The following is a 14,836-nucleotide window of genomic DNA, read 5'->3' on the forward strand; positions in this document are numbered from 1 at the left end:
TACTCTAATTTAACAGATTAACAGGCCAATCAGGTCTCCCCAGAAGCTCTTTTACAAGTTGACCATCTCTGGAAGATGAACAGTCTCTGTAGACGAGGGGCACTGGAGTCATGTGACGTCCGTGGCTTCACATTCACTTTTCTGGCACTGATCGGACGCCCTTCTCCAGAGTGACTTGCAAGTAGGAGTTACATGGATGGCTACTTTATTTTGAAGTATCGTTACTCTGCATGGAACAAGTGTGCTGTAAAAGAATCTGGAACAGATTCATGATGACGACGACATTCCACAACACGCACAGAGTAGCAAAATTCTTTATTTAAATCATTTATGAATAATTATTAATTACAAAGCCAGCCAAATACCATTTTAATAACACCTTGCAATCTGGAACTGTACAAGGTAAAGACAAGAGCGAGAACCAAACTGATCATAAAAGCAAGGCCGGCAAATCAAACATTTGACACTTCAGGAAGTAAAATAAATGGGGAAAAAAGGCATTTATCCAGTTGAATTAATTCAAAAGATTCCCAAGTTGCAATTGAAATAACCAAATCATAAACAGCCCATTTTTAATCTTCTGAGAAAAAAAAAACCACACAATTACAAACAGCCTAAATACACTTTAAATAAAACATCCATTTTCTCAATGAGTGAATTCACAATATAAATTTTCTCAAGGAATTTTTTTTTTTCATTTGCTTTTTAATACACATTTCACAATCTTTCGGTAAACCACCAGCAGAAGCAACAGAATTTGATTCATACTGCTAGTTAGTCACTTAAGGCGCAATTGGGTATAGGTTGGAGGAGGAAAGCATGGCATGTAATATCAACACAATAGCGTATTTTCTGTCCAACTGACAGACGGGAATGAATGGCAAAATAAAAATATCCCCTGTAAACAAGCAACGTGTGATTTGTAGTGTTCTGTGCATTTAATGGCCTGAAAAACAATACAATACACTTCTCACTACAAAGCAGAAGCGGCGATCGTCATAAAGTGTATTCTGGATGTATGAGACATCGTAAGTGCACAATTCAACAGTAATGGTAGGGATGGGTTGATGCTCTCAGGTAGCGGATTTTAGAACAGAGGATTTTCATGGTGCATAACTTTCAATATCAATTTAAAAACAAATCAGGTTTAAAACAAAAATTTTTTTGGCTATTTGACTCAAGTCTGTTGACAATTTCAGTAAAAGTAGAAGATCTGTAGGTCACAGGAACACATGCTATATGGGTGGTGGAGACAGGCAATGATGGCTTGTTACAATCATGTGTGGTGGTAAGACTGGGAACATTGCTGTATTTGATAATAAAAAAAATTGCATATAGTATATGCATATAATGTACGCATATCATATCTATTTTCACAATGTCCTAATTAGTTTGCGACATCCACCATGGAGAATCAAAAATGAATTTACATTCGTTTAGACAAAAACAAGCACGTTTTTTCCACTGTGTGGCAGTATTTGAGACCCTCAAAGGCCGAGGTTATGTGACTACTCTGAAGGTGTGTGTATGTGCGTTTTGGGGGGAAATTAAGCATCTTTAGGTTTTTCTTTGGAAAGTTCCTCAATACGGCATCGCGAACAGGCATTATTAACTGTGTTACGTGCACCAGGGTAACACTGTGACGCATTAACACGGTATGACATAACTTTACGGAGAGACTTCTGAGAGCGATTCAATGAATATGGTGTCTCTATGGCAATATGATCAAGTTGCAGTTTAATGTTCACTGTCTGAATGGGTCTGATAACTGGCTGCAAAATCACAAGTCACTTACAGAACCTCGCCTCACATACATTCTATATACACCACTGAGAAGAACTTAAACACACCGGAGTCATTCACACTGATTGGGTACACACTTCGCTTTTTTTTTGCGATTTAAAGTATCTGGTGCTTGGACACACACACACACACGCAAACGCAGAAACGTCACAGATAGACATGGCCCAGGGCACTGCCCCACAACACGTTAAAAGCTTTAACGTCAGACACATAGAGCTGTGGCAACAAAGTTAGCAAAAATGAACGTTGTTTCTTCGTAACAAGCGGACTCCGCTTGACTCGACTTCTTTTAGAGAACTTGGCGTTGTATCCTTCTTCTCCCAAGGTGACCCGGTGTAAGAGACGCTCAGTAGGCGAGTCACAGTATTTCCTTCATTGGCGTCATCTTCAGGAAGAGAGCTACGGATATGAAGAAGCTGCTCCCCTGGATGAGAGCCACCTTGCAACAACGTGGCACCAGTGGTGTTGGGGGTCAGGGATGAGAAGTCAGGTAGGGTATTTTTTTTTGGTGGGGGGGGCGGGGTGTTTCACAGCTTTCCATGTGCCTCACACATAGTCACGTGCAGCAGAACACAGGTCATCTTTTGGTCACCTAAAATACTGTAAACAGACCTTCATATGTCACCGGTCTGAGAGCCTTCTGTGTCTGAGGAGGGGGTGGTGGACCGGCCGTCCATGGCCGAGTGCATTATGTGGAGCCAAATGTCATCCATGTTTGGCATAACCAGGATTTTCTGTGGAGGACAACAACATTCATAAGACATTCAATACCTAAACCAAGGTAATAGAACCCATGGACACAGACGGCCAACTGTGTTCACACTTCAACATTTCCTCCTTCTGGTGGCCCATAGCAAACATCAAGGGTGCATACGTTTACAACATTTAACACACACCCATATCCAGAGCGATTTACAATCAGTAGTTACAGGGACAGTCCCCCTGGATACACTCATAGTTAAGTATCAGGGGTTCAAACCCCACTTACTACCGTTGTGTCCCTGAGCAGGACACTTAACCCTGAGTGTCTCCAGGGGGGACTGTCCCTGTAACTACTGATTGTAAATCGCTCTGGATAAGGGCGTCTGGTAAATCATGTAAATGTATCGATATTCCCACGCCCAACTGCACACAGCACTGCTGCAAACAAGCACGGAAGCAACCCACCACCATCTGCAGAAAACAAGAACATTCGCAGCTCCACAACACATTGGCGGCATGTGGTGAACAATGTCCATTTGTTGGTGGTGGGGAAAAAAAGTATTAAAATTTTAACCGGACTGGTGTACAAATTATCGTAAGCAGTCTAACTATTAGCAATTAGCAGTTAGCCAGATTAGCCATAAATTATTATTACGTCAGAAGCTATAACTATAAATAAAAATGTTAATTTGGGAGCTTAACGCAATTATCAAAATAGTCAGAAAGCTATTACGTTATCTTACTTCAAAACAACCTTATTTTATGGCCTTATTTTAAACCTTATTTTTGTCAATCTTTCCCCATATTCCACTACTTGGCAGCCAGGATCCTGCAAAGTTCAGTTTTAAATTACGTAGACAGTTTCATTAGAAAGGCATGATGTTCTTCACTATGGGCCATAGAACCAGCAAGTTCTGTTCATATCGTAATGTTTTGTGACTTGGCTGTAGCCAAAAGGAACCCTGAGGCACATTCCATAAAAACCTGATTAACGACCCCTTATAACAATGTAGTCATAAAACAGAAGCGTAAAACCTACCTGAAACTCCTGGTAGAGTTTCTTCTCAATCCAGTCTGTGACATGAACCAGAGTGACCTCCCGCTCGCCCAGTTTGGGTCGAGCCTTCAGCTCCAAGACTGGTGGACTTCTGAAGCCATACCTGTCAAAAGAGCCACCACAGAACATGATGATTATCTATTTGAAAGTAAAAAAGTGAAAGTGAAATGATTGTCATTGTGAAATACTGCAGCATGGCACATGGTGATACAATAAAATGTGTCCCCTGCTTTTAACCATCACCCTTGGTGAGCAGTGGGCAGCCATGACTGGTGCCCGGGGAGCAGTGTGTGGGGACTGTGCTTTTCTCAGTGGCACCTTGGCGGATTGAGATTCAAGATTCTTTAAAATAACATTATTCATTACACTAAATATTATGGATTTAAATACATTCAGATCAAAGAACAAATCAATGTATTAATTAATTGATATGTGTGTATGGAATGTATAAATGCAGAGCAAACAACTCATGTCCTATGATTTGTATTTGAGAGACATGATTTTCCATCAATCACCAGCAGATGGGATAAGAGCTCCATCAGAACTGCGAACATCGATGAGGTCAAGATACATTCACACTGACATTCTGGGAAATGGACTTTATTAGATATTTAATATCCTTGATGAGAATTTATACTATGCAAGCATGTTACACACCTACCATTAAATAAACCCCCCTATAAGCAATCATTAGTAATTCCCACAATTAAGGTGGTCACATTCTGGGACATACCATATCCTGTCAGTGGGTGGTGGAGGGATGTTGACGGCCAGTGTGCCTTGGCATTCCTGCACCTCCACGGTGAGCAGCAGGGGCGTGTTGGACACCTCCTCCATCTTCTTCTTGATAAACTCAGTCTCTGTGGCCTTCTGAAAGTACTTGGACTTGGTGATCTTGTCCACAAAGCGCATTATCTTGCTTGTCTTATGACCACCGACATATCTATGGAAGAGAGGTTCTCAATGGGAGATGGAAGGAGACCCATGCTGGTCTAGCTGGTAGGCCAGCACAGCAGTCTGCTGGCTTACAAAGCAAGGTCTAAAGAATTATGATGATGGTTGCCCATCAACGTCTCATTAAGAATCTGCAGCACCACAGCTCTAGATGTGCTGGTGCTGGGCTGGAGTAGTCTTCTTACATCATGCTGGTAACTTACCCCTCTGCTCCAGGGAGCTGGGTTTTGTCTGAAGTGATATCAGGAGGATCATCTTCATCCGAGGAGCCAGCACTGGACGACTCCTCATCACTGTCTGCGAGACAGTATGCACGAGGCCTGGCCCTAATATGCATACACACACAATTATGTCCTGATGAGGACTAACCACTCAACCTAAAAGAAATCATCTAAATAATGTTTTAGCAAAAACCACACCACAAACAAGAGCCTACGACTGATGACGGCAACAAACATGAAATCTAGCTTTAGAAGATTAACAGATTAACTTTTTAGCAATTCCTTCGCTTAAATGGCAGAACTGGAGAGCAGAAGTCACACGAGCAAGACAGCAGAGCGGCAAGGCGACCACATTCCATTAACAGCCAACCACAGCCATGCATATAAGGAGTGATGCCACCACAGAGACACTCTTGCATATTTTGCTATTGTTATGATTTATAATATATTTTACTTTACATTGTGATAAATGGAAAATAGCAACATGAGACCTGCATTGCTTGTGTGACTTTAGATTTAGGATCTCTGTTATCTCCCATATTAGTGTTCCATGAACAAGTACGTTTCTGTTAAACTACTGAAGCGTATGGTGTCTCACCTCGACATGTTTTCATGTCAAGATGTGCCAGAAAATGAAACTACAGTAGAGGAGTAGCGTACAGTGGTAGCATGCAGACGGGAAAACTCATTCACACACGAATCACACAATTATTACAAAATGGGAAAATGAGGATGAGAAAAGGGCCAGTCTCATGGGTGAAAAATGAGATGAAAGGGACGGGCAAGCTGGGAGGGTTACTCACCAATTAATGGAAAAAAGCCACAGAGCGAGAGCATCCAGAAAAACAGGAGAGAGGAAAGAGTGCTTTTTTTTCCTTTAATTTTTTTTTGAGACAAAAGAACACGCACACACAAAAAAATCCCACAATAGAGCATGTAATGTAAAACTACTCGGCTCTCAGTAATCACAGAGACTCTAATTATCTCATTTTCACTCGCATGGCTGCAAAAGTAAATGGGCACATTATCGACCATTTGAATCCGTAACACGCTCAATTAAACCTGGGAGCCTGGAGGAACACTGCATTTTAGATTTTCATGGATACATATTTTACTGCCATATATGGGTAGATAAAAAGAGAACAATGAAATATTCATTTTCAACACTAATAATAATAATAATACCACCAGCCCCAAAAAGACCTTTACATTGTTAAATTGGGAAATTGTTCCCAATGGACCACACTGTCTGCAAGCAGATCAGTATTTTGTTTTTAAAAAACAGTTTTATAAAACCTTAATAATAGATTTCCATAAATAAACCTGTAAACCTGAAACTCTCATTGGATAATGCCACTAGTGCCAAAATCACAAATTGCTCTGATTAATTGATCACAATGCCATTGGTTGACTGATTAAAATACCAGTTAGTTTCAATGTCAATATAAATTGGCTTTCAATGGTTCTTTTCAACATCTTTATAAATTTCTGCAGGAGCTAAGCACAGCCCACAAAGCACTGAAAATATTACGTGAGCTTTGAAATACGCAGCATTGCCTACAATGTAGATTTTGAGCAGCTAATTCTTATCTAAACTTAATATTGTTTTAAGCTAAAGTAACTGTCAAAAGTAATTGGGATTTGAATTGGCAACCTTCTGATTACGCATCCACTTCATTACCCACTAGGTCACCACTGGCCCAAAGAATTTAAATAAAAAATTATTTAATCCCTTATGTCAGATTTACCTTCTGCAAACTGAGTCCAGCAACAAACAAGACAAATAAGATTTTACAGAAATAGCTCTAACTGAAAGCTATTTCCACACATATGGCAACAGTTATTGAAAAAAGGCAGCGGTCTTACCCATCCTTTCCAAACTCGCCAAAGCCTTCACCCTCCTTCCCCAGGCGCGCCAGGTTCATCTTGGTCTCCAGGGTCATGAGAAAGGAGCCTTTGTAGGAGATCTCCAGATCAAACCACAAACCTGCCATGTACAAAGCACAGAGATTTGGTCATTTTCACCCGCAGTGAGCTCCAGCCTGGAACGAGCTAATCAGGAATCGGGAGCAACAGTACTATGTACACAGTATTACATTATCTCGCACATTTTCATAAATATGGCATTAACAGGGAAAACATAGTGGTGGCAATCACAGGGTGACCACAATATCATATGTTAAATCCAAAAATAATGAGGAAAACTCCTGATGCACTTAGTTCACAAGAACATGCAATCACATCATCTTTGAGGATAAATCTTGAGAATCGGATGTACATGACATCACTAGGGCCTTGACCTTTGTTGGGTGGTAGAGCCTAGTGGGTAACACACTCGCCTATGAACCAAAAGACCCAGGTTCAAACCCCACTTACTACCATTGTGTCCCTAAGCAAGACACTTAACCCTAAGTTGCTCCAGGGGGGGACTGTCCCTGTAACTACTGATTGTAAGTCGCTTTGGATAAGGGCGTCTGATAAATGCTGTAAATGTAAATGATCGATTAGGGGTTCCAGAACCGTGGTATAATCCTAAAGCCATGGCGATACACCCGGAAATGGTGGCACCTTGCTGATCTTGCCCATTTTGGTGACTACTGGCAGTTTCTGCTACGCCAGACCTCGGTTCTTCAGACAGGCTTGAGATAAGCGGTCATTAGCACTTTGTTTTGTAACTTTTCAAACATAAACTTCTGCAGGGGTCAGAGTTCAGCTCATCCTAGTGTGAGGCCTGGAGTCTCACCTGCTCAATTTTTCAACCGCTTCATTTAACTGCCTCAGCGCCACCCTTAACTCTGTTTTTTCACTAAGTCATCTTTCCCTTTTTTCTCCTTCTTTGGGTTTGATTCTCCCCTCTCTCGCTCTCTCTTCTCTGGCTCCCTGCCTCCCGTTCCTCAGGGCATCTCAGAACCTGGCAGAAGTCTGACTGGGTGCGAGAGCAGTGAGGGTCAGCTTCATCGCCTCATCTCCAGCCTCCTCCTCCTCCTCCTGCCCAACAGGAGGGCATGAAAAGGAGCCAGGGAGAGAGAGGGAGAGATGGAAAAGGAGAAAAAAGGGAGAGATCACAGAGGCCTTTGAAACGAGGGGGAAACAGTTGGACATCGCTTCGCAGACCTCCTGGCGAAAAGTAGAGGGTTCCTCGTTTGAAGTCAGTAGGGGGCTGGCGAGTGTGTGTGTAGCACGATCAACATGGCATAAACACTCTCCCCTTTAATGCTCAAGCTAATTTGGGTTACAAAAAAATGCTGGGTTCTAAGCCAGAGTTTGACTCCGTGGTCACAGTTGTTTATAGAACTATACTAATGCAGATCAATAAATTTAATATAGACTCACCTTTATTAGATGCCAAATATCAAGTACCCATCACGCTATTGTTAACGATGATAGTTCACATAAAAGAAATGGACAGGAATGCCAGTAAGGCTTGATCATTTCTTTATATAAATTCATCAATAAATAAAATAAATATAATATGAATATAATAGAAATAATTGATGCAATGCAACGTTAACATGTTGATGAATCAGGAGATAAGCACCAGCAGAGGGCACTGTGGGGATAACGGTGAATTTCTGCTCCTTATGAATCACAATAAAGGCACACGCACATGGCCCACACAAACAGGAACATTTTGTGCAACGTATCCAGCGCTCTGTGGTCTAACTCGGCTGCTAATCCACAGAGGAACAGCATCATGAGCCTGAATTTTATAAATCACAAATTTATAAAACACTGGGCTTGAATGAGCTTATCTGAGATCAGAAGACTCACATTAAGGGCCGTGATTCATCATCGGCTGATGAAGATACATCAGCCACCCCCGTGCTTGACGGAAGCGAAGGAGAACACATGCTGTGCCTTGGGTGGCAGATCTGGACAGTACGCATAGAAGAAAGCGGAGCAGCCAGTGTCTGTGTGAGTCACAAAGTAACAAGGTTGTGAACTCGTGAAGTTCACAACAAGAAGGAACACGATCTAGACTTTCCCTAAATTCAAAACAGAAGGTCTCTACACAAAGGGGAAGCTGGAGAAAGCGAAGGGAAAATGATGCTATCATAGACGTAATGCGTAGGCCATCTTCACTAATGTCACATTCACATTTTAGAGAAAGTAACAGATTTAAACAGGAAGTGATTGATTGCTAGTTATCAGTAAGTTTTTGTTAACGTGTATTTTTTTCTGATGCCAAGAATGAACTTTAATGACGTTTTTATGAATAACATTTAAAAGGGGAAGAGCATGTAGACATGAGTGACCGCTCTCACACACTGTACTTCCACATTCTAAATGTCGGACACCCTCTTCTGTCACTATGTCACCCGCCCAGGTCTAGCACAGTGTCCATATCGCCTCCCTTTCTCCTCTGTTTAACGGTTCTCTACACCCCTAATGCCCCTTGTACACAGGGTAGGTCGTGTACGTCATCAATATTGGACTGTGCGCACTACAAAGATGCAGATTATCAGCGCTTTAATTCAAGCGTTCTGATTGGCTGACTGGTGAATGTGGCATTTGTGAAGACTCCCAACAAGTTGTATCTTATATGCTGCTTTAAAAGATCCCCTTTGACAACGGACCTCTGTTGATCCTCTTATCTGCCTACTAATGGTCTGTGTTCCTCCTAAAATGATTTCGGCCAACAAAGATTCTTTCAAGATTTGATTGCTCTATGATCGAATTTGGTCTGAAGGTGACAACTGTATGCAGATCTCTACTGCCAGGTGGCTGAAGACTGGCATGTCTACCATTAGAGTGGTAGTGGCCTACCGGGTAACACCCTCGCATATTAACCGGAAGACCACATGTATGGTACCCAGAATGAACACATCAACTGCATGTACACAAAACAACAAAACAAAAGCCTCAAACTGGGACAGAGCGCTGGATCGATGGGAAACAGCAGGCCGCTTGTTACAGCAGAACCTCCTGGATTTCATCACACTGGTGGAGCAACAGACTGACCTTCACGCAGTCACATCATCATCAGCCTTACAGAACACGTGAAGGCAACGGTTCTCGATTCAGGGGAGGCAAAGGAAACAAAAGACTTCCAACCCAATCACAAACATGAAATCCATGTGGGTTCCTATGACTTACACACTTACCAAATAAGCTATTTTTATAAACGGTGGACACACAGAGGTTTTCTGATCGCTACAAGTAAACTGGTAAACTGCTTTCAGCCTGTTTGACATGTTCATCTTGCATTATTATTTTACCTGGTTAAAAAAGGCTCTTCACTCAAGACTACAGTACAAATCTTACTCTCTCAAGTGCCTGATGTGCATTTATAAATGTACGTATGGAGTGTTCACACACACGCACACAAAAAACACTAATCTTGAAAGATGGATTAAATGAGGTCCATCTTGTAATTTGCTTCTGGAAGAAATCCGCTGATTCAGACATATTTTCCCGCCTTTCCCTCTCAGTACCGCACCGAGTGGCTCAGTCCATGGCCTCTCCCGCTTCCTTCCTTCTTCCTGTCCGTCAGACGGCTACAGTCACTGGGCAGCCAGATCAATTTCTACTCTCATTAGGTCGCATGAGCACAGAGTGTCACGACTCACGCCGCGACGGTCAGGGTCCTGGCGGGGCGGGGGGCCGTAGCACTGCTGCCCATCTCCAGAAAACGTGAAAACACTCTCCAGGTTTATTCAGATCATCCCACTCATGGGACGCGACGAGACCCTCTCTCAAGACCTTCAAACTGCTTGACGGTGATATGGAACATTATCTGCTAAAAGCGGCCACTGCCATCAGCACTTCTGTGGGATCTGTCTAAGCCAGCAAACATGCATCAATAAATCGGTTTCATGTGCAATATCAGGTTCACATGCTTCAACGACATGAACGACATCTTAATTCACCCCTTGACAGGTTTCATCATAACCAGACCATCCATGTTCTTCACCTGTCAGTGGGGTTCAAAGGCGTGTTGGATCTGTATAGTACAACCGATGTCATGTAGAATGCACAAAGCCACTAAATTTAGAGTGACATTTGCATTTGCCAATGTCCCTGTGTTTTTAAGGTTTAGGGAGGAGTGTGTAAGTGTTTTCAGCCAACAACGTTTCTCCGGACATGAACTCTTTCCCTCTCAAAGGCCTATTTGTTGTAACCATAGGAATATATGTTACTAGGGCTACCCTTGGAATCAATTTGCATAAAATATACTCTGATGGTAACATGTTTACGATATATGGGCAGTGTCAAATGTTAAGGTCATCAAAGGTCATCTTTAAGGGGTTTAAAAAAAAAAAAAAAAAGGGGGGGGGGGGGGGGGGGGGGGGGGGGGGGGGTTTATTAAAAAGGGAAATAACTGAACAATAGTATTGGCTGGTATAGGCTCCTGCACAACATAAAATAAAATGCAATAAAATTTCTTTTACACTGAAAAGCAAAACAATATTCTACCTTTGCCACCACCTCTGTACACTAGGAGGTGGACTGAATGGGGCGTGGCCAATCTCTCACTCAAAGTGGTGAAAAACGCAGGGAACATGGTCGCTGCAGTGAGGAAAGCTGGGCCCCCGTGTCATGCATATGTGGGCTCACATCAGGCTAGTCGTGTCCACCAAAGACCCACATCCAGCTATACACACAACACTTAATGGATTTACCTCACCAGATTTTATTGTAGTTTTGTTGTTTGTTTTGTTTTTTTTGCAGTTTTCACAAAATGGAAACAAAATGTGATTTTGCAGTTTACATGAAGAACCATTCTATTTTCTCTGCAGAATGTGAATCTAAGTTAAAATCCTGAATCACAATTTTTGTTTATAATGCTGAAAATGCATAATGCAAGTTCAACTAAGTTCATCAGAAATGACCTGAAAGGGTCAGTTTTTCCAAAGGGTCCCCAGAGCTGCAGATCCTCTAATACAACAAAGAGCTGAGATTTTGTTTCACTGTCAGATCAGCTGTGTCTGCTGGATCCTCTGCAGCTAAACAAAAAAAGTGGGACAGTTTTACGCCTCCCTAAAATCCACAAAGAACCGGGATTGGGGGGAGAATTTCTCAGATTTGATGGTGTAACGCAGTCACACGATACAGCAGATACCAGGTACCAGTGCTATGAGAAATTCTCAGAAAATATCTTACTGCTTATATATTGTGTCATGGCCACACCCCTTTTCAAGAACAATGGATAAGATTTTGTTGGACCATCTACACTAATCATCAGTATCAAGAACGGCAATAATACTTGCTAATGTGGCATATTTTTATACACATATACACAGTACCCCGGTGATCCACTGACGGCATGGAGGCCTGCAGGATTCTGGGAGTCGAGATGCCCATGTCCAGCTCTGTCAGCGTCAGCTCGTTCATGAAGTACGGCAACTGCAACCAAAACCAAGCAGACAGATCCAGAAATAAATGAGCAGCACAGCCGAGCCACAGCGGGAGGCGGAGCTACTGCAGTCCCCCTGATGGGTGCTCCGACGGGGGGGTCCACGCCCTGCCGCTGCTTCCTGAAGTGTGTGTGTATGGGAGTGGGGTGACATTTAGAAAAGCTCAGCCCCTCTGTGGGTGACTGCACTCGCGCTGGGCTGAAGCCCAAGGGGAGTCAGCGATACCGGGCCACCTAACAGCCCGGATCACAGATCCACCAAGAGGTCCAGGAGGAACCAGGAGGTTTTCTAGCTTAACTTTCACAAGGTTGATACAATGTGTGGCACCAGATTAACAGAAGAAAAAAAAAACCCAGAATAAAAACTACACGTTGAATTCATAACAGCAATTTTGTCGCATCCTCAAAACAGGAAACGGCAGCGTGTACTGATGCGTGGCTTGAATTACGTTGACTGTCCCAAAGCACCAGGGCATTGGTCATCTGATACTAGGCCACGACAGTAAGAACTTTCTGGAAAGAGCCTCCCATAGCGCTGATAGCTGTTGCTGGTCTGTTTTTACAACGTCACATCATCCCTGAATCACAGCATCCCTGCATTTGAGAGAAGATTTTCTCCACTGCTAGTAATGACATTAAAACTGAAATTTATTGCATTTGAGATGATAATTAAAAAAATTAAACCATACAAACTCTATACTTCTGCTGGGCATGCCGGATAGGGCAATTTTATTGTTTTTAATATTTTTGAGCGACACAGATCACGTCCTACACGTCCTTATCTGGCTTTGCATTCACAACAGAATATGCAGTGTGAAGAACAGGCAAGCGTTAGCTTAACATCAAGTTTTGATGAAAAATATGTAAATAATAATGTAATAATTGTGACCGTGTTCGTAATTCCTCTGCTCTTAATTTTGTGTGTTTGTGTGAGGACCAGAATATTGGGCTTTGAGGGTGCAGTAATGAACTCTAATGAAGGTAACTGGGGCTGGTGGCGTACCCTGATCTTGCTCAGCTTCATCTGGATCTTCTTGGACACCCACTGGGCCCAGTGCTTCTCCCCAAGGAAGTCCCAGGCGATGCGGCCCACTAGCGCATTCACCCAGGCAACCGTCTCCTCCTCCTTTACCGGGCTGCATGGCAACTGCTAGCAAGAAACAGACAAGTGGGTGAACAAACACAGCAGTCGACAGAGCGGCTCCTGTTACACACGCACACACAGACACACACACCACACACATGGAATCGAGCAAGTGGCTCACCATGATCAGCCACATCATTAAAACCACATTTTGTGGGTTCACCTAATGCTTCAAAATGAGTATATGGACTCCACAAGAGCTAAGAAGGACTCTCCTGTGGTGTCTGGCAAAAAGCAATCAGCTTTTTTAGGTAGGTGGTGCATGAATGCAGGACCCAAGGGTTTCCCAGACAATTATGTAAAAGAAAAAAAAGACCACAGACAGACAAACACACCTACTTCCACTGCTCTATAGTCCAGTGACGTTCATGGTGTCCATTGTTTTTGGTGGTGGACATGGGTGTACAACAGTGGTTTTAATGCTGTGGCTGCTCAGCTAATCACTTGTTAGTAAAACTGCCCCAGAATTTGAATAGAATACCACGCAGGATGGTAGTAGCCACATGGGGAACACACTCGCCTATGAACCAGAAGTCCCAGGTTCAAACCCCACTTAATACCATTGTGTCCCTGAGCAAGACACTTAACCTGAGTGTCTCCAGGGGGACTGTACCTGTAACTACTGATTGTAAGACGCTCTGGATAAATGCTGTAAATGTAAATGAACTCTCAGCAGTAGCTACCTTCTTGCCTGCTCCAGGACTGCTGTGGGGGCTTTGCAGAGGGCTGCCCGCCAGGCTTCCGGGAGGCTGGGTGGCAGGGGGGATATAATTGGCCATGTAGACGCTGTACTCCAGTAGTGCTTTGTGCCTCGCTGCAGCCGCGACTGTCTCCTTCTGCCGGGGCTGGGAGGACAGCAGCTCATCCAGGCTGCCTCGACTGCTGCTGCGACTGTGGGAAGTGATGGGGACTGACGGGGCAGGAAGGCTGGGGTTACCAATTCAGTCAAAACAATTAACCACTGACCTTTAAAGGTTCTCTGACATGAACATTTCACTTTGTGAGATTATTTAGATTGTTCTATGGTCCTGCAGTGGATCGAAATGGTGATAGGTGATTCGCCGTTCAGAGAGCGGCAGCTCAGACGGATAGATCTTAAATGTGTCACCTTATGTAGTCACAAGGTGATTTTTTTATTCTGGAAAAAGATGACACGAGGTCCTGTCTGTGCCAAACATTGTGGTTGGTGAACGATGTCGATTAGATAATTTCCGTGAAAGGCCGCTTTCCTCTTCGTCCCGCCTCTATCTTCCTCATTAGCATTTAAAGCTACACACACTGAAACAGCGTCCTGGGGAAACCTCATTTTGTGACTGGCTAAAAGTGGCTGTAATTCAGCCACTGAATTAACTGTGATTTAATCAATACCTAAGCCTAAAGCTTGCTACAATATTGAAGACTGAATCAAATTCCTTTATGCCATTTTCCTGAACGCATTGGTCTGGTTAATTGCTGGTTCAGTGGTTATGTGAGAAATGATTGGTTGCCGCTCGTGTGCTCCCTGAATGCCACGCACACCCGGTCAAGTTTTGATGCAACAAGTTCATGTACAGTAAATAAAACACTGCAGCAATAATCACATTCATATTCATTTAAAA

The 14,836-nt window shown here is 43.1% G+C and overlaps 1 protein-coding gene across 5 annotated transcripts in view; it reads right to left on the bottom strand.

The window, feature by feature from the left end:
* Positions 1–300: 300 nt before the first annotated feature.
* tex2 (testis expressed 2) overlaps positions 301–14,836 on the bottom strand; it is a 33,527-nt gene continuing 18,991 nt past the window's right edge. For 2 of the 5 annotated variants that reach the window (XM_028973248.1, XM_028973249.1), the window contains 8 exons: positions 13,922–14,148; positions 13,098–13,244; positions 11,985–12,084; positions 6,604–6,724; positions 4,720–4,842; positions 4,296–4,505; positions 3,545–3,665; positions 301–2,537 (listed from right to left, as the gene is read on the bottom strand). In XM_028973248.1, coding sequence (XP_028829081.1) covers positions 2,418–2,537; positions 3,545–3,665; positions 4,296–4,505; positions 4,720–4,842; positions 6,604–6,724; positions 11,985–12,084; positions 13,098–13,244; positions 13,922–14,148 — 1,169 coding nt within the window. In that variant the 3' untranslated portion in view covers positions 301–2,417. The remainder of the gene's footprint in view (positions 2,538–3,544; positions 3,666–4,295; positions 4,506–4,719; positions 4,843–6,603; positions 6,725–11,984; positions 12,085–13,097; positions 13,245–13,921; positions 14,149–14,836) is intronic. The other 3 variants (XM_028973252.1, XM_028973250.1, XM_028973251.1) reach the window with 3 other exon arrangements.

The sequence above is a fragment of the Denticeps clupeoides genome, chromosome 3, assembly GCF_900700375.1.
Source record: "Denticeps clupeoides chromosome 3, fDenClu1.1, whole genome shotgun sequence".
NCBI lineage: Eukaryota > Metazoa > Chordata > Actinopteri > Clupeiformes > Denticipitidae > Denticeps > Denticeps clupeoides.